General features: G+C 43.0%; 1 protein-coding gene and 27 non-coding genes across 29 annotated transcripts in view; 13 read left to right on the plus strand and 15 right to left on the minus strand.

Moving 5' to 3' along the window:
* Positions 1 to 7: 7 nt before the first annotated feature.
* trnaq-cug (transfer RNA glutamine (anticodon CUG)) lies at positions 8 to 79 on the minus strand. Its single transcript has one exon. It is a non-coding gene; the product is annotated as a tRNA-Gln (tRNA).
* A 1,373-nt stretch (positions 80 to 1,452) lies between these two features.
* On the plus strand, positions 1,453 to 1,524 carry trnap-ugg (transfer RNA proline (anticodon UGG)). Its single transcript has one exon. It is a non-coding gene; the product is annotated as a tRNA-Pro (tRNA).
* A 364-nt stretch (positions 1,525 to 1,888) lies between these two features.
* Positions 1,889 to 1,971, minus strand: trnal-cag (transfer RNA leucine (anticodon CAG)). The gene has a single exon. It is a non-coding gene; the product is annotated as a tRNA-Leu (tRNA).
* Positions 1,972 to 2,323: 352 nt separating this feature from the next.
* Positions 2,324 to 2,395, minus strand: trnaq-cug (transfer RNA glutamine (anticodon CUG)). Its single transcript has one exon. It is a non-coding gene; the product is annotated as a tRNA-Gln (tRNA).
* Positions 2,396 to 3,068: 673 nt separating this feature from the next.
* trnap-agg (transfer RNA proline (anticodon AGG)) lies at positions 3,069 to 3,140 on the plus strand. The gene has a single exon. It is a non-coding gene; the product is annotated as a tRNA-Pro (tRNA).
* A 628-nt stretch (positions 3,141 to 3,768) lies between these two features.
* On the plus strand, positions 3,769 to 3,840 carry trnap-ugg (transfer RNA proline (anticodon UGG)). The gene has a single exon. It is a non-coding gene; the product is annotated as a tRNA-Pro (tRNA).
* A 389-nt stretch (positions 3,841 to 4,229) lies between these two features.
* On the minus strand, positions 4,230 to 4,312 carry trnal-cag (transfer RNA leucine (anticodon CAG)). Its single transcript has one exon. It is a non-coding gene; the product is annotated as a tRNA-Leu (tRNA).
* A 352-nt stretch (positions 4,313 to 4,664) lies between these two features.
* On the minus strand, positions 4,665 to 4,736 carry trnaq-cug (transfer RNA glutamine (anticodon CUG)). The gene has a single exon. It is a non-coding gene; the product is annotated as a tRNA-Gln (tRNA).
* A 1,374-nt stretch (positions 4,737 to 6,110) lies between these two features.
* On the plus strand, positions 6,111 to 6,182 carry trnap-ugg (transfer RNA proline (anticodon UGG)). The gene has a single exon. It is a non-coding gene; the product is annotated as a tRNA-Pro (tRNA).
* A 373-nt stretch (positions 6,183 to 6,555) lies between these two features.
* Positions 6,556 to 6,638, minus strand: trnal-cag (transfer RNA leucine (anticodon CAG)). The gene has a single exon. It is a non-coding gene; the product is annotated as a tRNA-Leu (tRNA).
* A 352-nt stretch (positions 6,639 to 6,990) lies between these two features.
* trnaq-cug (transfer RNA glutamine (anticodon CUG)) lies at positions 6,991 to 7,062 on the minus strand. The gene has a single exon. It is a non-coding gene; the product is annotated as a tRNA-Gln (tRNA).
* A 1,373-nt stretch (positions 7,063 to 8,435) lies between these two features.
* trnap-ugg (transfer RNA proline (anticodon UGG)) lies at positions 8,436 to 8,507 on the plus strand. The gene has a single exon. It is a non-coding gene; the product is annotated as a tRNA-Pro (tRNA).
* A 364-nt stretch (positions 8,508 to 8,871) lies between these two features.
* On the minus strand, positions 8,872 to 8,954 carry trnal-cag (transfer RNA leucine (anticodon CAG)). The gene has a single exon. It is a non-coding gene; the product is annotated as a tRNA-Leu (tRNA).
* Positions 8,955 to 9,306: 352 nt separating this feature from the next.
* Positions 9,307 to 9,378, minus strand: trnaq-cug (transfer RNA glutamine (anticodon CUG)). Its single transcript has one exon. It is a non-coding gene; the product is annotated as a tRNA-Gln (tRNA).
* A 673-nt stretch (positions 9,379 to 10,051) lies between these two features.
* On the plus strand, positions 10,052 to 10,123 carry trnap-agg (transfer RNA proline (anticodon AGG)). The gene has a single exon. It is a non-coding gene; the product is annotated as a tRNA-Pro (tRNA).
* Positions 10,124 to 10,751: 628 nt separating this feature from the next.
* Positions 10,752 to 10,823, plus strand: trnap-ugg (transfer RNA proline (anticodon UGG)). Its single transcript has one exon. It is a non-coding gene; the product is annotated as a tRNA-Pro (tRNA).
* Positions 10,824 to 11,196: 373 nt separating this feature from the next.
* On the minus strand, positions 11,197 to 11,279 carry trnal-cag (transfer RNA leucine (anticodon CAG)). Its single transcript has one exon. It is a non-coding gene; the product is annotated as a tRNA-Leu (tRNA).
* Positions 11,280 to 11,631: 352 nt separating this feature from the next.
* On the minus strand, positions 11,632 to 11,703 carry trnaq-cug (transfer RNA glutamine (anticodon CUG)). Its single transcript has one exon. It is a non-coding gene; the product is annotated as a tRNA-Gln (tRNA).
* Positions 11,704 to 12,376: 673 nt separating this feature from the next.
* Positions 12,377 to 12,448, plus strand: trnap-agg (transfer RNA proline (anticodon AGG)). Its single transcript has one exon. It is a non-coding gene; the product is annotated as a tRNA-Pro (tRNA).
* Positions 12,449 to 13,076: 628 nt separating this feature from the next.
* Positions 13,077 to 13,148, plus strand: trnap-ugg (transfer RNA proline (anticodon UGG)). Its single transcript has one exon. It is a non-coding gene; the product is annotated as a tRNA-Pro (tRNA).
* A 373-nt stretch (positions 13,149 to 13,521) lies between these two features.
* trnal-cag (transfer RNA leucine (anticodon CAG)) lies at positions 13,522 to 13,604 on the minus strand. The gene has a single exon. It is a non-coding gene; the product is annotated as a tRNA-Leu (tRNA).
* A 352-nt stretch (positions 13,605 to 13,956) lies between these two features.
* trnaq-cug (transfer RNA glutamine (anticodon CUG)) lies at positions 13,957 to 14,028 on the minus strand. The gene has a single exon. It is a non-coding gene; the product is annotated as a tRNA-Gln (tRNA).
* A 673-nt stretch (positions 14,029 to 14,701) lies between these two features.
* On the plus strand, positions 14,702 to 14,773 carry trnap-ugg (transfer RNA proline (anticodon UGG)). The gene has a single exon. It is a non-coding gene; the product is annotated as a tRNA-Pro (tRNA).
* Positions 14,774 to 15,401: 628 nt separating this feature from the next.
* On the plus strand, positions 15,402 to 15,473 carry trnap-ugg (transfer RNA proline (anticodon UGG)). The gene has a single exon. It is a non-coding gene; the product is annotated as a tRNA-Pro (tRNA).
* A 373-nt stretch (positions 15,474 to 15,846) lies between these two features.
* Positions 15,847 to 15,929, minus strand: trnal-cag (transfer RNA leucine (anticodon CAG)). The gene has a single exon. It is a non-coding gene; the product is annotated as a tRNA-Leu (tRNA).
* Positions 15,930 to 16,281: 352 nt separating this feature from the next.
* Positions 16,282 to 16,353, minus strand: trnaq-cug (transfer RNA glutamine (anticodon CUG)). Its single transcript has one exon. It is a non-coding gene; the product is annotated as a tRNA-Gln (tRNA).
* A 673-nt stretch (positions 16,354 to 17,026) lies between these two features.
* trnap-agg (transfer RNA proline (anticodon AGG)) lies at positions 17,027 to 17,098 on the plus strand. Its single transcript has one exon. It is a non-coding gene; the product is annotated as a tRNA-Pro (tRNA).
* A 6,912-nt stretch (positions 17,099 to 24,010) lies between these two features.
* The window catches only part of chst11 (carbohydrate (chondroitin 4) sulfotransferase 11), a 109,012-nt gene continuing 108,029 nt past the window's right edge, over positions 24,011 to 24,993 (plus strand). The window contains exon 1 of one of the 2 annotated variants that reach the window (XM_058625875.1): positions 24,011 to 24,250. In XM_058625875.1, the coding sequence (XP_058481858.1) occupies positions 24,133 to 24,250 (118 nt within the window). In that variant the 5' untranslated portion in view covers positions 24,011 to 24,132. The remainder of the gene's footprint in view (positions 24,251 to 24,993) is intronic. The other variant, XM_058625876.1, reaches the window with a different exon arrangement.

The following is a 24,993-nucleotide window of genomic DNA, read 5'->3' on the forward strand; positions in this document are numbered from 1 at the left end:
CAAAGTCAGGTTCCACCGAGATTTGAACTCGGATTGCTGGATTCAGAGCCCAGAGTGCTAACCATTACACCATGGAACCACTGGGAGCACACCTGTGCAGTTGAAATGTTTTTAAAGTGTATACAGTCAGGAAGGCCCTGCATTCAGGTGACAGTCTTTCCCTGGAGTGGTGGGTTAGAACCCTACGTCTCTCAGTAAAACCTAAATCTGGATTGTGGTCTGGGCTGTAGCACAAAACATCATACCACTCTGGTCAGAAGCTGGATATTTTTTACACCTATTCTGTGAGGTGTCTCTTAGGTGACCCCAACGACGGTCATTCTCAACTTGACTCAGGTGAAACTAACTACCCGGAAGTGGGTCAGAGTGTGAACGACCTGCGCTGTTCAATGTAACGTTCTCTTGACATGTATCCAGCCTATAGAGGCTAAATACCTGGATTTTTTCTTTTTTATCCACAAGACAGTCAGAAGTGAAGAAGCCTCGTGGATGAGTGTTAAAACATCTTCAACCTAACTCCAGCAAGTCTAGTTGTCTACAACAAACTCCTGACAATGACCTGAGTTGTCTACAGCAAACTCCTGACAATGACCTGGATGACCAAGAACCTTCACAGACAGAACATAACACATAGTCCAACAGTGTCTTTTCCCAATTTCCCTTTTCTTTTTAACTTCATCTGGTGATATTGTAATATTTCTCACATAAAATCAGTTACACGACACCTACATAGAATATAGCACAACAGTCGTGGCTCGTTGGTCTAGGGGTATGATTCTTGCTTAGGGTGCGAGAGGTCCCCGGTTCAAATCCCGGACGAGCCCTGTACAGCCCTGTTCTCCTGTGAGGAAGCTCACCTGCAACGTTGGTTTCGTTGGCTTTGCAATGGCAGTGAAAGGTCCTGGGTTCAAATCTCAAAAAAAGCTTCCCACATGTACTGAATGACTCACACAGTCAAGACAAGCCCCTCACGACACTATCTCAACTCTAAATTCCGTCCTTACTAATGCAAGTTGTGACTGTGGTTGTATTGCATTTTAAAGTGGCAAACTCTATGAACCATGATCAAAAGTGAAGACGTCAGAGAAATAGTGAGATTTGAAGAACTTGACTCACCTTTATAAAAAGAAAAGGAATCCAAAAATGTGGTCCACTTCTTATCGCAATCTTAGGTCTTAGCAGACACGCTTCCCTGGAGAAATGTGTACATTTTGTTGGTCTTGAGGTATAATTCTCACTTTGGCTGAAAGAGGTCCCACATTCAAAATCCCACACAAAACATTCACTGGACTATAGCAAGCATAAATCCTCATCAATGTAAGTCCTTTGTGACTGAGGTGGAATTGCGGGTTTGCAGATGTAGACTCAAAAGCTCTGTGACCCATTCTTGATGAGTATTTCTCACATAAAATCTGTAACAGGACACCTACATAGAATGTTTTCTCTTTCAGAGGCTCGTTGGTCTAGGGGTATGATTCTCGCTTTGGGTGCGAGAGGTCCCGGGTTCAAATCCCGGACGAGCCCTCTGCAGGTGTGGTCCAACTGTAACGTTTGAGAAGTTCGTTTGGAAGTTCCCTATTTCGTTAGACTTGCGGTGCGATTCTTGCAGAAAGGCCTTTCACACACAGTCTTTCAACCAGTCCAGTCTTTGCCAAATGTAGTTAATGTGACAACGCTGTTATCTCACACGCTTAAAGAGCCGTTTCATTTGCGCACGCACACCAAATGCAGGGAATCCAAGGAGTAGTGGGCACCACCTGAGTACAACAAGGGTGCGATAGGGGGCGAGTTGTTTGCTATGGGCTATGCCAGTTGTTGACGTGTGGAGGGATTTGAACGCCCAACTGTTGTCTTATGAGGCAAATTCCGGCTGCCCCAAAAGATATCCTGTCAGAAGTGGGATACGAACCCACGCCTCCATGGGAGACTGCGACCTGAACGCAGCGCCTTGGACCGCTCGGCCATCCTGACTTGGCGGGTGGTCGCGACTTGTCCAGACCGGGCTGCCCATTTGCATCTGAAGAACAAAAGATACTCTTTTGATGACGAGAATGTCCACATTCTGGCCAAGGGGGACATATGGTTTGAAAGAGGAATGAAATCATCTTCTTTCTTTAACCTAGAAAACCATCACACAACAGAGAAGGTGGCCTAAGACACCAACTATTAGTCACCTACAATGCTGCCCTTAGCTCTTTTCCATTAGGGGTCAACACTCAACCACTGACAAACAAAGGTGAACTCCAACACACATCAGCAGAGTGTGCCTCATTCCATTCTTCATCAATTTGGCAAGTGTAAGTACTAGGTATTGTTCAAAGTCAGGTTCCACCGAGATTTGAACTCGGATTGCTGGATTCAGAGCCCAGAGTGCTAACCATTACACCATGGAACCACTGGGAGCACACCTGTGCAGTTGAAATGTTTTTAAAGTGTATACAGTCAGGAAGGCCCTGCATTCAGGTGACAGTCTTTCCCTGGAGTGGTGGGTTAGAACCCTACGTCTCTCAGTAAAACCTAAATCTGGATTGTGGTCTGGGCTGTAGCACAAAACATCATACCACTCTGGTCAGAAGCTGGATATTTTTTACACCTATTCTGTGAGGTGTCTCTCAGGTGACCCCAACGACGGTCATTCTCAACTTGACTCAGGTGAAACTAACTACCCGGAAGTGGGTCAGAGTGTGAACCACCTGCGCTGTTCAATGTAACGTTCTCTTGACATGTATCCAGCCTACAGAGGCTAAATACCTGGATTTTTTCTTTTTTATCCACAAGACAGTCAGAAGTGAAGAAGCCTCGTGGATGAGTGTTAAAACATCTTCAACCTAACTCCAGCAAGTCTAGTTGTCTACAACAAACTCCTGACAATGACCTGAGTTGTCTACAGCAAACTCCTGACAATGACCTGGATGACCAAGAACCTTCACAGACAGAACATAACACATAGTCCAACAGTGTCTTTTCCCAATTTCCCTTTTCTTTTTAACTTCATCTGGTGATATTGTAATATTTCTCACATAAAATCAGTTACACGACACCTACATAGAATATAGCACAACAGTCGTGGCTCGTTGGTCTAGGGGTATGATTCTCGCTTAGGGTGCGAGAGGTCCCGGGTTCAAATCCCGGACGAGCCCTGTACAGCCCGGTTCTCCTGTGAGGAAGCTCACCTGCAACGTTGGTTTCGTTGGCTTTGCAATGGCAGTGAAAGGTCCTGGGTTCAAATCTCAAAAAAAGCTTCCCACATGTACTGAATGACTCACACAGTCAAGACAAGCCCCTCACGACACTATCTCAACTCTAAATTCCGTCCTTACTAATGCAAGTTGTGACTGTGGTTGTATTGCATTTTAAAGTGGCAAACTCTATGAACCATGATCAAAAGTGAAGACGTCAGAGAAATAGTGAGATTTGAAGAACTTGACTCACCTTTATAAAAAGAAAAGGAATCCAAAAATGTGGTCCACTTCTTATCGCAATCTTAGGTCTTAGCAGACACGCTTCCCTGGAGAAATGTGTACATTTTGTTGGTCTTGAGGTATAATTCTCACTTTGGCTGAAAGAGGTCCCACATTCAAAATCCCACACAAAACATTCACTGGACTATAGCAAGCATAAATCCTCATCAATGTAAGTCCTTTGTGACTGAGGTGGAATTGCGGGTTTGCAGATGTAGACTCAAAAGCTCTGTGACCCATTCTTGATGAGTATTTCTCACATAAAATCTGTAACAGGACACCTACATAGAATGTTTTCTCTTTCAGAGGCTCGTTGGTCTAGGGGTATGATTCTCGCTTTGGGTGCGAGAGGTCCCGGGTTCAAATCCCGGACGAGCCCTCTGCAGGTGTGGTCCAACTGTAACGTTTGAGAAGTTCGTTTGGAAGTTCCCTATTTCGTTAGACTTGCGGTGCGATTCTTGCAAAAAGGCCTTTCACACACAGTCTTTCAACCAGTCCAGTCTTTGCCAAATGTAGTTAATGTGACAACGCTGTTATCTCACACGCTTAAAGAGCCGTTTCATTTGCGCACGCACACCAAATGCAGGGAATCCAAGGAGCAGTGGATTCCCTGCTCCAGGTACACCACCTGAGTACAACAAGGGAGCAATGGGTGCGATAGGGGGCGAGTTGTTTGCTATGGGCTATGCCAGTTGTTGACGTGTGGAGGGATTTGAACGTCCAAGTGTTGTCTTATGAGGCAAATTCCGGCTGCCCCAAAAGATATCCTGTCAGAAGTGAGATTCGAACCCACGCCTCCATGGGAGACTGCGACCTGAACGCAGCGCCTTGGACCGCTCGGCCATCCTGACTTGGCGGGTGGTCGCGACTTGTCCAGACCGGGCTGCCCATTTGCATCTGAAGAACAAAAGATACTCTTTTGATGACGAGAATGTCCACATTCTGGCCAAGGGGGACATATGGTTTGAAAGAGGAATGAAATCATCTTCTTTCTTTAACCTAGAAAACCATCACACAACAGAGAAGGTGGCCTAAGACACCAACTATTAGTCACCTACAATGCTGCCCTTAGCTCTTTTCCATTAGGGGTCAACACTCAACCACTGACAAACAAAGGTGAACTCCAACACACATCAGCAGAGTGTGCCTCATTCCATTCTTCATCAATTTGGCAAGTGTAAGTACTAGGTATTGTTCAAAGTCAGGTTCCACCGAGATTTGAACTCGGATTGCTGGATTCAGAGCCCAGAGTGCTAACCATTACACCATGGAACCACTGGGAGCACACCTGTGCAGTTGAAATGTTTTTAAAGTGTATACAGTCAGGAAGGCCCTGCATTCAGGTGACAGTCTTTCCCTGGAGTGGTGGGTTAGAACCCTACGTCTCTCAGTAAAACCTAAATCTGGATTGTGGTCTGGGCTGTAGCACAAAACATCATACCACTCTGGTCAGAAGCTGGATATTTTTTTACACCTATTCTGTGAGGTGTCTCTCAGGTGACCCCAACGACGGTCATTCTCAACTTGACTCAGGTGAAACTAACTACCCGGAAGTGGGTCAGAGTGTGAACCACCTGCGCTGTTCAATGTAACGTTCTCTTTACATGTATCCAGCCTACAGAGGCTAAATACCTGGATTTTTTCTTTTTTATCCACAAGACAGTCAGAAGTGAAGAAGCCTCGTGGATGAGTGTTAAAACATCTTCAACCTAACTCCAGCAAGTCTAGTTGTCTACAACAAACTCCTGACAATGACCTGAGTTGTCTACAGCAAACTCCTGACAATGACCTGGATGACCAAGAACCTTCACAGACAGAACATAACACATAGTCCAACAGTGTCTTTTCCCAATTTCCCTTTTCTTTTTAACTTCATCTGGTGATATTGTAATATTTCTCACATAAAATCAGTTACACGACACCTACATAGAATATAGCACAACAGTCGTGGCTCGTTGGTCTAGGGGTATGATTCTCGCTTAGGGTGCGAGAGGTCCCCGGTTCAAATCCCGGACACGCCCTGTACAGCCCGGTTCTCCTGTGAGGAAGCTCACCTGCAACGTTGGTTTCGTTGGCTTTGCAATGGCAGTGAAAGGTCCTGGGTTCAAATCTCAAAAAAAGCTTCCCACATGTACTGAATGACTCACACAGTCAAGACAAGCCCCTCACGACACTATCTCAACTCTAAATTCCGTCCTTACTAATGCAAGTTGTGACTGTGGTTGTATTGCATTTTAAAGTGGCAAACTCTATGAACCATGATCAAAAGTGAAGACGTCAGAGAAATAGTGAGATTTGAAGAACTTGACTCACCTTTATAAAAAGAAAAGGAATCCAAAAATGTGGTCCACTTCTTATCGCAATCTTAGGTCTTAGCAGACACGCTTCCCTGGAGAAATGTGTACATTTTGTTGGTCTTGAGGTATAATTCTCACTTTGGCTGAAAGAGGTCCCACATTCAAAATCCCACACAAAACATTCACTGGACTATAGCAAGCATAAATCCTCATCAATGTAAGTCCTTTGTGACTGAGGTGGAATTGCGGGTTTGCAGATGTAGACTCAAAAGCTCTGTGACCCATTCTTGATGAGTATTTCTCACATAAAATCTGTAACAGGACAGCTACATAGAATGTTCTCTCTTTCAGAGGCTCGTTGGTCTAGGGGTATGATTCTCGCTTTGGGTGCGAGAGGTCCCGGGTTCAAATCCCGGACGAGCCCTCTGCAGGTGTGGTCCAACTGTAACGTTTGAGTAGTTCGTTTGGAAGTTCCCTATTTCGTTAGACTTGCGGTGCGATTCTTGCAGAAAGGCCTTTCACACACAGTCTTTCAACCAGTCCAGTCTTTGCCAAATGTAGTTAATGTGACAACGCTGTTATCTCACACGCTTAAAGAGCCGTTTCATTTGCGCACGCACACCAAATGCAGGGAATCCAAGGAGCAGTGGGCACCACCTGAGTACAACAAGGGAGCAATGGGTGCGATAGGGGGCGAGTTGTTTGCTATGGGCTATGCCAGTTGTTGACGTGTGGAGGGATTTGAACGCCCAACTGTTGTCTTATGAGTCAAATTCCGGCTGCCCCAAAATTTATCCTGTCAGAAGTGGGATTCGAACCCACGCCTCCATGGGAGACTGCGACCTGAACTCAGCGCCTTGGACCGCTCGGCCATCCTGACTTGGCGGGTGGTCGCGACTTGTCCAGACCGGGCTGCCCATTTGCATCTGAAGAACAAAAGATACTCTTTTGATGACGAGAATGTCCACATTCTGGCCAAGGGGGACATATGGTTTGAAAGAGGAATGAAATCATCTTCTTTCTTTAACCTAGAAAACCATCACACAACAGAGAAGGTGGCCTAAGACACCAACTATTAGTCACCTACAATGCTGCCCTTAGCTCTTTTCCATTAGGGGTCAACACTCAACCACTGACAAACAAAGGTGAACTCCAACACACATCAGCAGAGTGTGCCTCATTCCATTCTTCATCAATTTGGCAAGTGTAAGTACTAGGTATTGTTCAAAGTCAGGTTCCACCGAGATTTGAACTCGGATTGCTGGATTCAGAGCCCAGAGTGCTAACCATTACACCATGGAACCACTGGGAGCACACCTGTGCAGTTGAAATGTTTTTAAAGTGTATACAGTCAGGAAGGCCCTGCATTCAGGTGACAGTCTTTCCCTGGAGTGGTGGGTTAGAACCCTACGTCTCTCAGTAAAACCTAAATCTGGATTGTGGTCTGGGCTGTAGCACAAAACATCATACCACTCTGGTCAGAAGCTGGATATTTTTTACACCTATTCTGTGAGGTGTCTCTTAGGTGACCCCAACGACGGTCATTCTCAACTTGACTCAGGTGAAACTAACTACCCGGAAGTGGGTCAGAGTGTGAACGACCTGCGCTGTTCAATGTAACGTTCTCTTGACATGTATCCAGCCTATAGAGGCTAAATACCTGGATTTTTTCTTTTTTATCCACAAGACAGTCAGAAGTGAAGAAGCCTCGTGGATGAGTGTTAAAACATCTTCAACCTAACTCCAGCAAGTCTAGTTGTCTACAACAAACTCCTGACAATGACCTGAGTTGTCTACAGCAAACTCCTGACAATGACCTGGATGACCAAGAACCTTCACAGACAGAACATAACACATAGTCCAACAGTGTCTTTTCCCAATTTCCCTTTTCTTTTTAACTTCATCTGATGATATTGTAATATTTCTCACATAAAATCAGTTACACGACACCTACATAGAATATAGCACAACAGTCGTGGCTCGTTGGTCTAGGGGTATGATTCTTGCTTAGGGTGCGAGAGGTCCCCGGTTCAAATCCCGGACGAGCCCTGTACAGCCCTGTTCTCCTGTGAGGAAGCTCACCTGCAACGTTGGTTTCGTTGGCTTTGCAATGGCAGTGAAAGGTCCTGGGTTCAAATCTCAAAAAAAGCTTCCCACATGTACTGAATGACTCACACAGTCAAGACAAGCCCCTCACGACACTATCTCAACTCTAAATTCCGTCCTTACTAATGCAAGTTGTGACTGTGGTTGTATTGCATTTTAAAGTGGCAAACTCTATGAACCATGATCAAAAGTGAAGACGTCAGAGAAATAGTGAGATTTGAAGAACTTGACTCACCTTTATAAAAAGAAAAGGAATCCAAAAATGTGGTCCACTTCTTATCGCAATCTTAGGTCTTAGCAGACACGCTTCCCTGGAGAAATGTGTACATTTTGTTGGTCTTGAGGTATAATTCTCACTTTGGCTGAAAGAGGTCCCACATTCAAAATCCCACACAAAACATTCACTGGACTATAGCAAGCATAAATCCTCATCAATGTAAGTCCTTTGTGACTGAGGTGGAATTGCGGGTTTGCAGATGTAGACTCAAAAGCTCTGTGACCCATTCTTGATGAGTATTTCTCACATAAAATCTGTAACAGGACACCTACATAGAATGTTTTCTCTTTCAGAGGCTCGTTGGTCTAGGGGTATGATTCTCGCTTTGGGTGCGAGAGGTCCCGGGTTCAAATCCCGGACGAGCCCTCTGCAGGTGTGGTCCAACTGTAACGTTTGAGAAGTTCGTTTGGAAGTTCCCTATTTCGTTAGACTTGCGGTGCGATTCTTGCAGAAAGGCCTTTCACACACAGTCTTTCAACCAGTCCAGTCTTTGCCAAATGTAGTTAATGTGACAACGCTGTTATCTCACACGCTTAAAGAGCCGTTTCATTTGCGCACGCACACCAAATGCAGGGAATCCAAGGAGTAGTGGGCACCACCTGAGTACAACAAGGGTGCGATAGGGGGCGAGTTGTTTGCTATGGGCTATGCCAGTTGTTGACGTGTGGAGGGATTTGAACGCCCAACTGTTGTCTTATGAGGCAAATTCCGGCTGCCCCAAAAGATATCCTGTCAGAAGTGGGATACGAACCCACGCCTCCATGGGAGACTGCGACCTGAACGCAGCGCCTTGGACCGCTCGGCCATCCTGACTTGGCGGGTGGTCGCGACTTGTCCAGACCGGGCTGCCCATTTGCATCTGAAGAACAAAAGATACTCTTTTGATGACGAGAATGTCCACATTCTGGCCAAGGGGGACATATGGTTTGAAAGAGGAATGAAATCATCTTCTTTCTTTAACCTAGAAAACCATCACACAACAGAGAAGGTGGCCTAAGACACCAACTATTAGTCACCTACAATGCTGCCCTTAGCTCTTTTCCATTAGGGGTCAACACTCAACCACTGACAAACAAAGGTGAACTCCAACACACATCAGCAGAGTGTGCCTCATTCCATTCTTCATCAATTTGGCAAGTGTAAGTACTAGGTATTGTTCAAAGTCAGGTTCCACCGAGATTTGAACTCGGATTGCTGGATTCAGAGCCCAGAGTGCTAACCATTACACCATGGAACCACTGGGAGCACACCTGTGCAGTTGAAATGTTTTTAAAGTGTATACAGTCAGGAAGGCCCTGCATTCAGGTGACAGTCTTTCCCTGGAGTGGTGGGTTAGAACCCTACGTCTCTCAGTAAAACCTAAATCTGGATTGTGGTCTGGGCTGTAGCACAAAACATCATACCACTCTGGTCAGAAGCTGGATATTTTTTACACCTATTCTGTGAGGTGTCTCTCAGGTGACCCCAACGACGGTCATTCTCAACTTGACTCAGGTGAAACTAACTACCCGGAAGTGGGTCAGAGTGTGAACCACCTGCGCTGTTCAATGTAACGTTCTCTTGACATGTATCCAGCCTACAGAGGCTAAATACCTGGATTTTTTCTTTTTTATCCACAAGACAGTCAGAAGTGAAGAAGCCTCGTGGATGAGTGTTAAAACATCTTCAACCTAACTCCAGCAAGTCTAGTTGTCTACAACAAACTCCTGACAATGACCTGAGTTGTCTACAGCAAACTCCTGACAATGACCTGGATGACCAAGAACCTTCACAGACAGAACATAACACATAGTCCAACAGTGTCTTTTCCCAATTTCCCTTTTCTTTTTAACTTCATCTGGTGATATTGTAATATTTCTCACATAAAATCAGTTACACGACACCTACATAGAATATAGCACAACAGTCGTGGCTCGTTGGTCTAGGGGTATGATTCTCGCTTAGGGTGCGAGAGGTCCCGGGTTCAAATCCCGGATGAGCCCTGTACAGCCCGGTTCTCCTGTGAGGAAGCTCACCTGCAACGTTGGTTTCGTTGGCTTTGCAATGGCAGTGAAAGGTCCTGGGTTCAAATCTCAAAAAAAGCTTCCCACATGTACTGAATGACTCACACAGTCAAGACAAGCCCCTCACGACACTATCTCAACTCTAAATTCCGTCCTTACTAATGCAAGTTGTGACTGTGGTTGTATTGCATTTTAAAGTGGCAAACTCTATGAACCATGATCAAAAGTGAAGACGTCAGAGAAATAGTGAGATTTGAAGAACTTGACTCACCTTTATAAAAAGAAAAGGAATCCAAAAATGTGGTCCACTTCTTATCGCAATCTTAGGTCTTAGCAGACACGCTTCCCTGGAGAAATGTGTACATTTTGTTGGTCTTGAGGTATAATTCTCACTTTGGCTGAAAGAGGTCCCATATTCAAAATCCCACACAAAACATTCACTGGACTATAGCAAGCATAAATCCTCATCAATGTAAGTCCTTTGTGACTGAGGTGGAATTGCGGGTTTGCAGATGTAGACTCAAAAGCTCTGTGACCCATTCTTGATGAGTATTTCTCACATAAAATCTGTAACAGGACAGCTACATAGAATGTTCTCTCTTTCAGAGGCTCGTTGGTCTAGGGGTATGATTCTCGCTTTGGGTGTGAGAGGTCCCGGGTTCAAATCCCAGACGAGCCCTCTGCAGGTGTGGTCCAACTGTAACGTTTGAGAAGTTCGTTTGGAAGTTCCCTATTTCGTTAGACTTGCGGTGCGATTCTTGCAGAAAGGCCTTTCACACACAGTCTTTCAACCAGTCCAGTCTTTGCCAAATGTAGTTAATGTGACAACGCTGTTATCTCACACGCTTAAAGAGCCGTTTCATTTGCGCACGCACACCAAATGCAGGGAATCCAAGGAGCAGTGGGCACCACCTGAGTACAACAAGGGAGCAATGGGTGCGATAGGGGGCGAGTTGTTTGCTATGGGCTATGCCAGTTGTTGACGTGTGGAGGGATTTGAACGCCCAACTGTTGTCTTATGAGGCAAATTCCGGCTGCCCCAAAAGATATCCTGTCAGAAGTGGGATTCGAACCCACGCCTCCATGGGAGACTGCGACCTGAACGCAGCGCCTTGGACCGCTCGGCCATCCTGACTTGGCGGGTGGTCGCGACTTGTCCAGACCGGGCTGCCCATTTGCATCTGAAGAACAAAAGATACTCTTTTGATGACGAGAATGTCCACATTCTGGCCAAGGGGGACATATGGTTTGAAAGAGGAATGAAATCATCTTCTTTCTTTAACCTAGAAAACCATCACACAACAGAGAAGGTGGCCTAAGACACCAACTATTAGTCACCTACAATGCTGCCCTTAGCTGTTTTCCATTAGGGGTCAACACTCAACCACTGACAAACAAAGGTGAACTCCAACACACATTAGCAGAGTGTGCCTCATTCCATTCTTCATCAATTTGGCAAGTGTAAGTACTAGGTATTGTTCAAAGTCAGGTTCCACCGAGATTTGAACTCGGATTGCTGGATTCAGAGCCCAGAGTGCTAACCATTACACCATGGAACCACTGGGAGCACACCTGTGCAGTTGAAATGTTTTTAAAGTGTATACAGTCAGGAAGGCCCTGCATTCAGGTGACAGTCTTTCCCTGGAGTGGTGGGTTAGAACCCTACGTCTCTCAGTAAAACCTAAATCTGGATTGTGGTCTGGGCTGTAGCACAAAACATCATACCACTCTGGTCAGAAGCTGGATATTTTTTACACCTATTCTGTGAGGTGTCTCTCAGGTGACCCCAACGACGGTCATTCTCAACTTGACTCAGGTGAAACTAACTACCCGGAAGTGGGTCAGAGTGTGAACCACCTGCGCTGTTCAATGTAACGTTCTCTTTACATGTATCCAGCCTACAGAGGCTAAATACCTGGATTTTTTCTTTTTTATCCACAAGACAGTCAGAAGTGAAGAAGCCTCGTGGATGAGTGTTAAAACATCTTCAACCTAACTCCAGCAAGTCTAGTTGTCTACAACAAACTCCTGACAATGACCTGAGTTGTCTACAGCAAACTCCTGACAATGACCTGGATGACCAAGAACCTTCACAGACAGAACATAACACATAGTCCAACAGTGTCTTTTCCCAATTTCCCTTTTCTTTTTAACTTCATCTGGTGATATTGTAATATTTCTCACATAAAATCAGTTACACGACACCTACATAGAATATAGCACAACAGTCGTGGCTCGTTGGTCTAGGGGTATGATTCTCGCTTAGGGTGCGAGAGGTCCCGGGTTCAAATCCCGGACGAGCCCTGTACAGCCCGGTTCTCCTGTGAGGAAGCTCACCTGCAACGTTGGTTTCGTTGGCTTTGCAATGGCAGTGAAAGGTCCTGGGTTCAAATCTCAAAAAAAGCTTCCCACATGTACTGAATGACTCACACAGTCAAGACAAGCCCCTCACGACACTATCTCAACTCTAAATTCCGTCCTTACTAATGCAAGTTGTGACTGTGGTTGTATTGCATTTTAAAGTGGCAAACTCTATGAACCATGATCAAAAGTGAAGACGTCAGAGAAATAGTGAGATTTGAAGAACTTGACTCACCTTTATAAAAAGAAAAGGAATCCAAAAATGTGGTCCACTTCTTATCGCAATCTTAGGTCTTAGCAGACACGCTTCCCTGGAGAAATGTGTACATTTTGTTGGTCTTGAGGTATAATTCTCACTTTGGCTGAAAGAGGTCCCACATTCAAAATCCCACACAAAACATTCACTGGACTATAGCAAGCATAAATCCTCATCAATGTAAGTCCTTTGTGACTGAGGTGGAATTGCGGGTTTGCAGATGTAGACTCAAAAGCTCTGTGACCCATTCTTGATGAGTATTTCTCACATAAAATCTGTAACAGGACAGCTACATAGAATGTTCTCTCTTTCAGAGGCTCGTTGGTCTAGGGGTATGATTCTCGCTTTGGGTGCGAGAGGTCCCGGGTTCAAATCCCAGACGAGCCCTCTGCAGGTGTGGTCCAACTGTAACGTTTGAGAAGTTCGTTTGGAAGTTCCCTATTTCGTTAGACTTGCGGTGCGATTCTTGCAGAAAGGCCTTTCACACACAGTCTTTCAACCAGTCCAGTCTTTGCCAAATGTAGTTAATGTGACAACGCTGTTATCTCACACGCTTAGAGAGCCGTTTCATTTGCGCACGCACACCAAATGCAGGGAATCCAAGGAGCAGTGGGCACCACCTGAGTACAACAAGGGAGCAATGGGTGCGATAGGGGGCGAGTTGTTTGCTATGGGCTATGCCAGTTGTTGACGTGTGGAGGGATTTGAACGCCCAACTGTTGTCTTATGAGGCAAATTCCGGCTGCCCCAAAAGATATCCTGTCAGAAGTGGGATTCGAACCCACGCCTCCATGGGAGACTGCGACCTGAACGCAGCGCCTTGGACCGCTCGGCCATCCTGACTTGGCGGGTGGTCGCGACTTGTCCAGACCGGGCTGCCCATTTGCATCTGAAGAACAAAAGATACTCTTTTGATGACGAGAATGTCCACATTCTGGCCAAGGGGGACATATGGTTTGAAAGAGGAATGAAATCATCTTCTTTCTTTAACCTAGAAAACCATCACACAACAGAGAAGGTGGCCTAAGACACCAACTATTAGTCACCTACAATGCTGCCCTTAGCTGTTTTCCATTAGGGGTCAACACTCAACCACTGACAAACAAAGGTGAACTCCAACACACATTAGCAGAGTGTGCCTCATTCCATTCTTCATCAATTTGGCAAGTGTAAGTACTAGGTATTGTTCAAAGTCAGGTTCCACCGAGATTTGAACTCGGATTGCTGGATTCAGAGCCCAGAGTGCTAACCATTACACCATGGAACCACTGGGAGCACACCTGTGCAGTTGAAATGTTTTTAAAGTGTATACAGTCAGGAAGGCCCTGCATTCAGGTGACAGTCTTTCCCTGGAGTGGTGGGTTAGAACCCTACGTCTCTCAGTAAAACCTAAATCTGGATTGTGGTCTGGGCTGTAGCACAAAACATCATACCACTCTGGTCAGAAGCTGGATATTTTTTACACCTATTCTGTGAGGTGTCTCTCAGGTGACCCCAACGACGGTCATTCTCAACTTGACTCAGGTGAAACTAACTACCCGGAAGTGGGTCAGAGTGTGAACCACCTGCGCTGTTCAGTGTAACGTTCTCTTTACATGTATCCAGCCTACAGAGGCTAAATACCTGGATTTTTTCTTTTTTATCCACAAGACAGTCAGAAGTGAAGAAGCCTCGTGGATGAGTGTTAAAACATCTTCAACCTAACTCCAGCAAGTCTAGTTGTCTACAACAAACTCCTGACAATGACCTGAGTTGTCTACAGCAAACTCCTGACAATGACCTGGATGACCAAGAACCTTCACAGACAGAACATAACACATAGTCCAACAGTGTCTTTTCCCAATTTCCCTTTTCTTTTTAACTTCATCTGGTGATATTGTAATATTTCTCACATAAAATCAGTTACACGACACCTACATAGAATATAGCACAACAGTCGTGGCTCGTTGGTCTAGGGGTATGATTCTCGCTTTGGGTGCGAGAGGTCCCGGGTTCAAATTCCGGACGAGCCCTGTACAGCCCGGTTCTCCTGTGAGGAAGCTCACCTGCAACGTTGGTTTCGTTGGCTTTGCAATGGCAGTGAAAGGTCCTGGGTTCAAATCTCAAAAAAAGCTTCCCACATGTACTGAATGACTCACACAGTCAAGACAAGCCCCTCACGACACTATCTCAACTCTAAATTCCGTCCTTACTAATGCAAGTTGTGACTGTGGTTGTATTGCATTTTAAAGTGGCAAACTCTATGAACCATGATCAAAAGTGAAGACGTCAGAGAAATAGTGAGATTTGAAGAACTTGACTCACCTTTATAAAAAGAAAAGGAATCCAAAAATGTGGTCCACTTCTTATCGCAATCTTAGGTCTTAGCAGACACGCTTCCCTGGAGAAATGTGTACATTTTGTTGGTCTTGAGGTATAATTCTCACTTTGGCTGAAAGAGGTCCCACATTCAAAATCCCACACAAAACATTCACTGGACTATAGCAAGCATAAATCCTCATCAATGTAAGTCCTTTGTGACTGAGGTGGAATTGCGGGTTTGCAGATGTAGACTCAAAAGCTCTGTGACCCATTCTTGATGAGTATTTCTCACATAAAATCTGTAACAGGACACCTACATAGAATGTTTTCACTTTCAGAGGCTCGTTGGTCTAGGGGTATGATTCTCGCTTTGGGTGCGAGAGGTCCCGGGTTCAAATCCCCGACGAGCCCTCTGCAGGTGTGGTCCAACTGTAACGTTTGAGAAGTTCGTTTGGAAGTTCCCTATTTCGTTAGACTTGCGGTGCGATTCTTGCAGAAAGGCCTTTCACACACAGTCTTTCAACCAGTCCAGTCTTTGCCAAATGTAGTTAATGTGACAACGCTGTTATCTCACACGCTTAAAGAGCCGTTTCATTTGCGCACGCACACCAAATGCAGGGAATCCAAGGAGCAGTGGGCACCACCTGAGTACAACAAGGGAGCAATGGGTGCGATAGGGGGCGAGTTGTTTGCTATGGGCTATGCCAGTTGTTGACGTGTGGAGGGATTTGAACGCCCAACTGTTGTCTTATGAGTCAAATTCCGGCTGCCCCAAAAGATATCCTGTCAGAAGTGGGATTCGAACCCACGCCTCCATGGGAGACTGCGACCTGAACGCAGCGCCTTGGACCGCTCGGCCATCCTGACTTGGCGGGTGGTCGCGACTTGTCCAGACCGGGCTGCCCATTTGCATCTGAAGAACAAAAGATACTCTTTTGATGACGAGAATGTCCACATTCTGGCCAAGGGGGACATATGGTTTGAAAGAGGAATGAAATCATCTTCTTTCTTTAACCTAGAAAACCATCACACAACAGAGAAGGTGGCCTAAGACACCAACTATTAGTCACCTACAATGCTGCCCTTAGCTCTTTTCCATTAGGGGTCAACACTCAACCACTGACAAACAAAGGTGAACTCCAACACACATTAGCAGAGTGTGCCTCATTCCATTCTTCATCAATTTGGCAAGTGTAAGTACTAGGTATTGTTCAAAGTCAGGTTCCACCGAGATTTGAACTCGGATTGCTGGATTCAGAGCCCAGAGTGCTAACCATTACACCATGGAACCACTGGGAGCACACCTGTGCAGTTGAAATGTTTTTAAAGTGTATACAGTCAGGAAGGCCCTGCATTCAGGTGACAGTCTTTCCCTGGAGTGGTGGGTTAGAACCCTACGTCTCTCAGTAAAACCTAAATCTGGATTGTGGTCTGGGCTGTAGCACAAAACATCATACCACTCTGGTCAGAAGCTGGATATTTTTTACACCTATTCTGTGAGGTGTCTCTCAGGTGACCCCAACGACGGTCATTCTCAACTTGACTCAGGTGAAACTAACTACCCGGAAGTGGGTCAGAGTGTGAACCACCTGCGCTGTTCAATGTAACGTTCTCTTTACATGTATCCAGCCTACAGAGGCTAAATACCTGGATTTTTTCTTTTTTATCCACAAGACAGTCAGAAGTGAAGAAGCCTCGTGGATGAGTGTTAAAACATCTTCAACCTAACTCCAGCAAGTCCAGTTGTCTACAACAAACTCCTGACAATGACCTGAGTTGTCTACAGCAAACTCCTGACAATGACCTGGATGACCAAGAACCTTCACAGACAGAACATAACACATAGTCCAACAGTGTCTTTTCCCAATTTCCCTTTTCTTTTTAACTTCATCTGGTGATATGGTAATATTTCTCACATAAAATCTGTTACACGACACCTACATAGAATATAGCACAAGGGTCGTGGCTCGTTGGTCTAGGGGTATGATTTTCGCTTAGGGTGCGAGAGGTCCCGGGTTCAAATCCCGGACGAGCCCTGTACAGCCCCGTTCTTCTGTGAGGACGTCACACTCACCTGCAACATCTCAACTATAAGTTCCGTCCTTACTAATGCAAGTTGTTTGTGACTGTGGTGGTATTGCATATTTAAAGTGTAACAACAGTGAATACCAATTTCTAATTGGCTGATAGGTCGCTAATTCGAGACAGCCGTATGAATGAACTACGCAGATCAATTTGCCTTCGCCTGCCTTCAACTGTCAGTCACAGCACTTTGGCGCGCAAACCAACTCGGGAATGGCACTGACAAAGAAGAGGAACATAGATTCATAGGTAACGTTGATTTAAGATGATAGTGAAGTGCGTCATATGTTCTATGCAACGTTTTTGTCAAAAAATTGGCTAAATTGCTAGCTTGCATTAGGTACAGCCCATGGGTTGCTGGCTAATGTCAGCCATTTGACATCCGAAAATACAGAATGCAGACTGCATGGGCAAAATTTGTGGCTTTATAGACCATATCTGCTGTTTTATCCTGTTTTTTTCTAATTGAGTTGAACCGAATGGCTTACTTGCTAGCTAAAAAGATCGCTAGCGAGCTAGCTAACTATTAACTTCAACACACTTTTAATTTCTTTTTAAATTATTTTTTATTGTTATGTTGTCACTATTGTCGTTTTAAAAACAACTACATATGTTGCTTAACATTATCAGGTTTTACGTTACATCATTTTTAGATTTAAAAAAAATAAAAAAACATTTATTTTACGTTATCCCGTTCATGACGTCAACAGTGTGATTCCTCAGTGTAGTCTATACGGAGATTTATGCCGACGCGCACTCGGACAAAGGCACTTGTCCATAATTTATATTAATTTATGGTTAGTCTAGTATAGAGTTGAAAGAAGCACGTTAATTAGTTAGTTAAATTAAAAGTGGAGCTGGTGAAGTGCCGTTGTAAAGAAGACTGTCTAAATAGGTGTGTTGTGTCGCCTGAGTTATAGGAATTGTATACTAAGTTAGCTTTTGACTTTTGTTTTTATGCGAATGTTAGCTTGATTGAGTGAAGCCTTTTGTGTGCCCACTATGCCGCTGATTGTTGTACTTGTGCTCCTATTCATTTGTCCAGGTGCGTGTGTATGTTTTGCGCCCACTCTGTTTTCACATAACGTTAGCAGTAGACTCGGTGTAGCACAGACCAGCTAACGTACACATGCAAGCTACCAAACCTGGCGTTATTTATTTTGCTAATTTAACAGTAGCTTAGTGCTGGGCGGTATAGAGGTTCATACCGAATACCGGTGTTTTTTTTATTTATGATATTTTCATATACCCTAATACTGGTGAGTGTGTAGCGCACAAAAAGTTGGGAACGCAGAGCGGGACACACAAAAACAGATTTTGCATGGGCACTGCATTAGTAGTAATGGAAAACAATACAAACCCTGTGTAGTTGAAAAGCACCATAAGTTATTTGTGACTGAGGTGGATTTGCAGGTTTGCAGAGGTAGATTCTATAGGTCTGTGATCTGTTCTTGGAGGGTATTTCTCACTGAAAAACTGTAAAGTTTACATAGAAATATGCCTGTGTTTTGTGGTCTTTAGTCCAGGGGTCTCATTGTTGCTTTGATTGTGAGAGGTCCCAGGTTCAAATTGTGGATGAGCCCTATACAGCATTGTTTCAACCATGCAGTTAGACTGTTTCACATTAAAAAAAACACTGACCTTGATTTTTGCATTGGCTGTGAAATTTCCTGGGTTCATTATCTCAGATATGTCCTACACACATCAGTGTTGCAAACTGGCCTAAGACACCAACTATTAGCCACCTACAATTCTGTCCTGAGCTTCACAGCACCATTCATCCATGGAATTGCACGTTTGCAGAGGTACATCATATAGATCTGTCACCTGTGTGTTTCAAATCTCTTACAAGAACATTACATGGTTGGACAGTTCAATTTGACTCTTCATAAAAGGAGAAAGGACAAATGAGGTCCAATTTGAATGTTAAATATTTTGTGTTTGCTTGCGAAGTGTATTTACTTAGATGAACACATTAACACAGCTAAGTTTTGTCTTGAATGTCTTAAAGATGTACATTTTATTGTATTGATAAGCAAACAGAAGATCTCTCAGGAGAGAGTTATTTTGGGGTTAGATGTATCACCTATGACAGTTTACAACAGGTTCACAACAGAGTCTACAGGTCAGGCCTGGACACTGCCTTGTTTGGGCTCTGGTCAGCACAGAGAATGTATACATATATAGTTTAGTAACTAGGTTTGTTTTTCAGGGACGATGCACCTCGGCAATGGGAGACTTTGGTCTTCACCAGGTGGCTTCTATATTAAGATAGAATACCTAAAATGGTCAAATGTGAGGTATAGGATGATGTCACAGAACCTTTAAAAGCATGGCCCTGCTCTTATGCGGGCAGAATTGTTCGGCGATTCGGCAAGAACACCCGAGCTGCTGCAGACGCTTGGTCTGATACCTGACTTGTAACCAAATAAAATCCCCTTTTGTTCGGTGCGAGTCCTGTGTCAGCGAGGTTTCTTTCTACACCATCAACTCATCACCTATCGTTCGAAAGAGGAAGTAGGCCTGACTAAAAAAACGACACGTGTATGTGGAATGATTAGAAAGTTTCCTAGCTTATTGATCTAGCTGTAAGATCATGGGAGCAAGAGGACCCATATTCAAATCCCAGACAAAATCTATAAACCTGTGAGGCATGCTCAGTGGGTATCCTGAATTAAAGAGCAACATTGAATGGGATGTTATAGACATGTAATGGAAATGGTTAGTCTTGCTGAATAAAGAGACTGAAAAAAGGAGAGTTCACCTTAACTCTTTTCATAAAAATAAAATGAGTCAGAAGCCATTTGGTTCATTACTTATGTGAAATCTCCTTAGCTGACATGCAGGTCCTACAAATCAGAAATGGTTAATTTAGTGAACTACTTTTCACTTGTAATTAGCAGGGAGATGCCTGCAATGATAAACAATTGCATAAAATAGATAAGACACTGATGATGTAATTATTTTTGGTTAAGGGGTTATAAGCAAATGCACTCAAATGAATTAATGCATATGAGGGATAGTTGAAACGTTCCTAGACTGACTAAGAACGAGTAATGCCAAAGCAACTTGGCATGCATTAAATTCAACCTTCCATCATACTAACTGCATTTTTGTTTCCTTCCAGATAAACCTTCATTTGATAGACATTTGACAGGCATATGCAACCTATGGATTGTACAATAAAATGCGTTGTACAATAAGAAATAGATTTCACAATGTCAGTATACATGTAAAATTTATACATTCTGTGTTTATAATCCAGTTATTGTTCAAGGACACACATCTCACCTGTTGTTTTGTCAAATTATTCATATTGTTGAAGCAGATGTTTAATGTGACATTTTTAATTCCATTTTTCCTCATATTCTACGTTTTCCCACTGCTCTTTTTTCCCACAATCACTCTGAACCTGTCCCATTATGTCTGTTTGGTCATGAGACTAAATCCTTTCAGCTGCAACTGAATAATGAATATTCATGAATAGCCCACTAAGAGTGTCTATATTTTTCCAAGGTGGTAACTGTAGAAGTGCATGAAATTGGCCATGGTCTGGTTTTGCCTTGAATATACAGTGTTGTGCAGGTTATATAGAGAAGAGAGTTAATGGGTTTCAGAAAACAAGGCCATTGAATGCATTTTGTGCAAAAGGAGTTAACATTTGATCCACTGTTTGGTTATGAATACTTGTTTTACTGACAGTGAGGATTTCAGAGAATGTGACATAATAATAATAATAATAATAATAATAATAATAATAATAATAATAATAATAATAATAATAACAACAACAACAACAACAACAACAACAATAATAATAACAACAATAACAACAACAATAATAATAATAATAATAACAATAATAATAAATACATAAATAATTGTTTGACTAAAAGGCAGTGCATGCAATGGAAATAGTATAGTTTGTTTGACTATCAGGACGATCACCTTCTATACCAAGGGTATCCAAGTGCTGCAACACTGATGGAAAAAGTATGTAGACTTCAGGGGAGACTATATGGAAAAATAAACCTTATTTGATCAAATTTGACCATTGCTCGCCCTTTCATGTTGTGTTTTATGAGACAATAGATCAGCATTCCTGATAATATATTTTACTTTTCTATTTTCTTATATTATTTCTGATTCAATGGATTTAAGTGACAGCAAAAACTGTTCAATATTTATGCAGATTAATTGTCTGATACAAAAAGGAAAGCACAGACCAGAGTGCCGATATTTCTTTACAGCACACAGCAGACTTTTGCCACTGTACATCTGTGAGTGTATGTTCAACAAGGCCATCATTTTAATTCTTGTGGTGTGTTGCTATTTGTCACGAGTCCAGCTGTTGCCATATCCTCCAGGTTGTCCTCCAGACAGCTATCTGTTTATATTTTTGTAACATCTATTTGTGTAAGTAAGAGAGATATACTTGATAAAAAATGTAAATTGGGCTTTGTCATTGTGATTCTATTAGAGCACAATTTGATCAAAGCAAAGCAGCTGCTTTGATTTTGTATTGGTTTCACTGCAAGGTCATGCAGTGTAGAGATCCATCGATCGCTGCCTGTCTTGTCTTGCTCAGAGGTTTCAAAGAGGTTTCATGTATGTGTGTGCTTTTGACCACTAGATGACACTAGAGTTGTATGTAGAATAAGTAGACGATGCAATACTGGAGAAGAGAGGTAGACTGCAGTATTGATAAAAATGTTTTTTCATGTGCACAGTCCTCCTATTTTAAAGATCACTTTTGTCAGAGAAAATGCTACATGTACCACCATCATTATGGTTACTACTCAGTGGAGCAAAACCATAGGTGCTAGTTAATTGTTAAAGTAAGCTCAGAGATCTATCATTATGAAGATTCATCTTTTAAAATGTTTTCAATTTTAGAAGAAATATAGCACTACATTTAACACCAATTATCATCAATATGGTCTATTCTCTTTCTCTATATAAAGTTATTAACTTCAAAGGCCTGAAACTGCATTAACAAAAACCTCCAAATACGTATATTTTGACAGGCATATGCAACCTGTATGGATGCCACAATAAAATGGAAAATAATCAAAAGATTTCACAATGTCAGTATACATGTAAAATGTATACATTCTGTGTTTATAGTCCAGTTATTGTTCAAGGATACACATCTCACCTGTTGTTTTGTCAAAATCTTATACTGTTGAAGTAGCTGTTTATTGTGACATTTTTACTTCCATTTTACCTCTACATATTCTACCTTTTCCCACCATCGCTCTGAATCTGTCCCATTATGTCTGCTTGATTATCTCTTGATAAGAGACTAAATGCTTTCAGCTGTGACTGCATCATGAATAATCACTACTTGGCTAAGAATTTCTATATTTTTCAAAGTGGTAACTGTAAAAGTGCATGAAATTGGCCATGATCTGGTTTTGCCGTGAACATACAGTGTTGTGCAGGTGGTATAAAGCAGAAATGAGAAGAGCGTTAATGGGTTTCAGAAAAAAAGGTAATTGAATTCATTTTGTGCAAAAGGAGTAAACATTTGACCCACTGTTTGGTTATGAAGACTTGTTTTACTGCCTGAGGATTTTTGAGAATGTACGGAAGCCAGTGCATTCACTTGAAAAAAAAAATTATGGTTTGTTTTTCTGAGTAATTATTTCAGTTTTTCTGAGTAATTTATTTTTCTTCTGTTTTTCAGAGTAATATTTTTTCATGGTTGTTTTTTTTCTGATTTACTGAATTATTTTTTTTCTGAATTTAGAGCACATTTGAAACAATAAACGCATACATTCCTTTATTGAGAGTTCGATTTATAACAACACGGACGGCTTGTTTAGTTTAATCAAGTTTTACTTTGATCTGACACTGGGAGATAGTCCTGTCCTTAAGTCACATATAGATAGTTTTACCATCAGTTTGTCGACTGTCGACTTTGCGGTTGTTCAGAAGGAAAGCCCATTCAGATCTGCTAGACATAGCAATGTTTCTCCAGGATCAGTTGGACAGATATGGCATGCACCATGGATACAAGATGATGCATTTGAAATGCATTCAGGCTGGCTACGTGGTGACTCAAGAGACAATCAGGAGACTGTTGAAAATGCAGGTTGGAGGTTCTCGTGAGAGTTCTCAATAGTTCAGAAAAAAAATTACTCCGAAAAGCAGAAAAAATTACTCCGAAAAACCGGAAAAGATTAACTCAGAAAAACATTTCTGTCATGTGACGTAATAATAATATTAATAATACAATAACAACCTTTAGAATAGTGCTTGAAGTGGGCTTGTCAGGTATGCAATACTGGCACTTTTAAGGAGATGCTGGTACTCTGTTTAGGTCAAAGTCATGATTATGACTCAGCATAATCATTTCCATGGTGTTTGTTTCTAGATTCTAGATTATTATTTGTATTGTTTAACAACAACAATATCTATTGGAAAAGTTTAAAAAGGTTTAACTAATTGCCACATTTGTGTCCTGCAGGACAGCATAATAACAGGACAGTGCTTATAAGTGCTTGGAGTTTAAATCATTGTTGGAAATGTTAAGGATAATCTAAATATACAAGTCGGTAAAAACATAAATCATACATTTTTAGCAAGTTTAATATTTTAGTGTTTGACAATAAATTATTCAAATAAGGGGTACTTCATTTTTCCACACTTCAACACTGCTTTTGAACAAAAGCGCACATGTGGACGAATCCAATATCGAAGAGCGGGGGCGGCCGACTTTCACCAGCATCACCACCCCTCTCTGCAGCTCAGTAGTGGTACGCTCCGTCTTGGAATTGTTCGACTCTTTGACCGGCGGACAAACCTCGTCAGTACCAGGGGGAGAGAGAGAGACAGAGAGAGACAGAGAGAGACAGAGAGAGAGAGAGGGAGGGAGACACACACACACACAGACAGACTCTGACTCACTCACTCACTCACTCGCCGCACCAGCGCCTTCATTCACACACAAAGCGAGGAGCAGCCCCCAGCGTGTCCGCCTGCCATGAAACAGACTCTGGCTGAAGTGATGAGGATGAGCAGGATATGCCGGATGATATTTGCCACATGTTTGGGATCCTTTATTCTGGTCATCTTTTATTTCCAAAGTATGTTCCAACCAGGTAGGTTGTCTTTCTCTCTCTGTCTCGTGTACTTGTGTGCGCGCGCCCGTGTGTCTGGCACCTCCTGGCATGATCATATATGATGTTATGTTCAGTGTGTACAATAACGCAGCATGTCAATGATGGAGGCGGAATTCTGCAACAGTTGATGTTGATATTATCTTGTGTCTTTCATTTTGGCACATGTGTCTTCTTGTTGCGCTTTTGTCTGTCTTTGAACGCCTCTTTCTTTGTGGAGGTGTGTCAGTTTGGCTGTTATTAGACGTAGCTTCGCTCGCTGTCTCTCAGCTGACAAGTGATATGAAGGTGCAGATACTGTGTTTTGTCTCTACAAAATGAGTCGGTACTGTGCTTTGGCAAAGTAGATACTTTGACAAACCACGAGAGGTTCCTAACGCAAGGGTTAAGTTAAATTGCCAAACTGGTCACACAGTAACCAAAATCCACACACCGTTATTGACTGTTCCATGAGAAACAGCGCATCATGTCCAGCTCTGTGCCCAACCTGCATTGATACCCTCCAAGCTGAAACACTGTGGTCCAATGAGTCCCAAACTAAGGAGACTGGACTCTCCAGGGGGCCGTGAGACACACAGTGATGAGCCTTTAGATAACTCCTATATGTCAAAAACAATAAATATACATATTTTTGTGATGTCAATTTTATATAATGGACAACACTTTAAGAAATCATATCTCTCACAAAGTTTAATTTCTTCATCTTTCCCAATTACAAATCGTTA

Source organism: Solea solea, chromosome 3 (genome assembly GCF_958295425.1).
Source record: "Solea solea chromosome 3, fSolSol10.1, whole genome shotgun sequence".
Lineage (NCBI taxonomy): Eukaryota > Metazoa > Chordata > Actinopteri > Pleuronectiformes > Soleidae > Solea > Solea solea.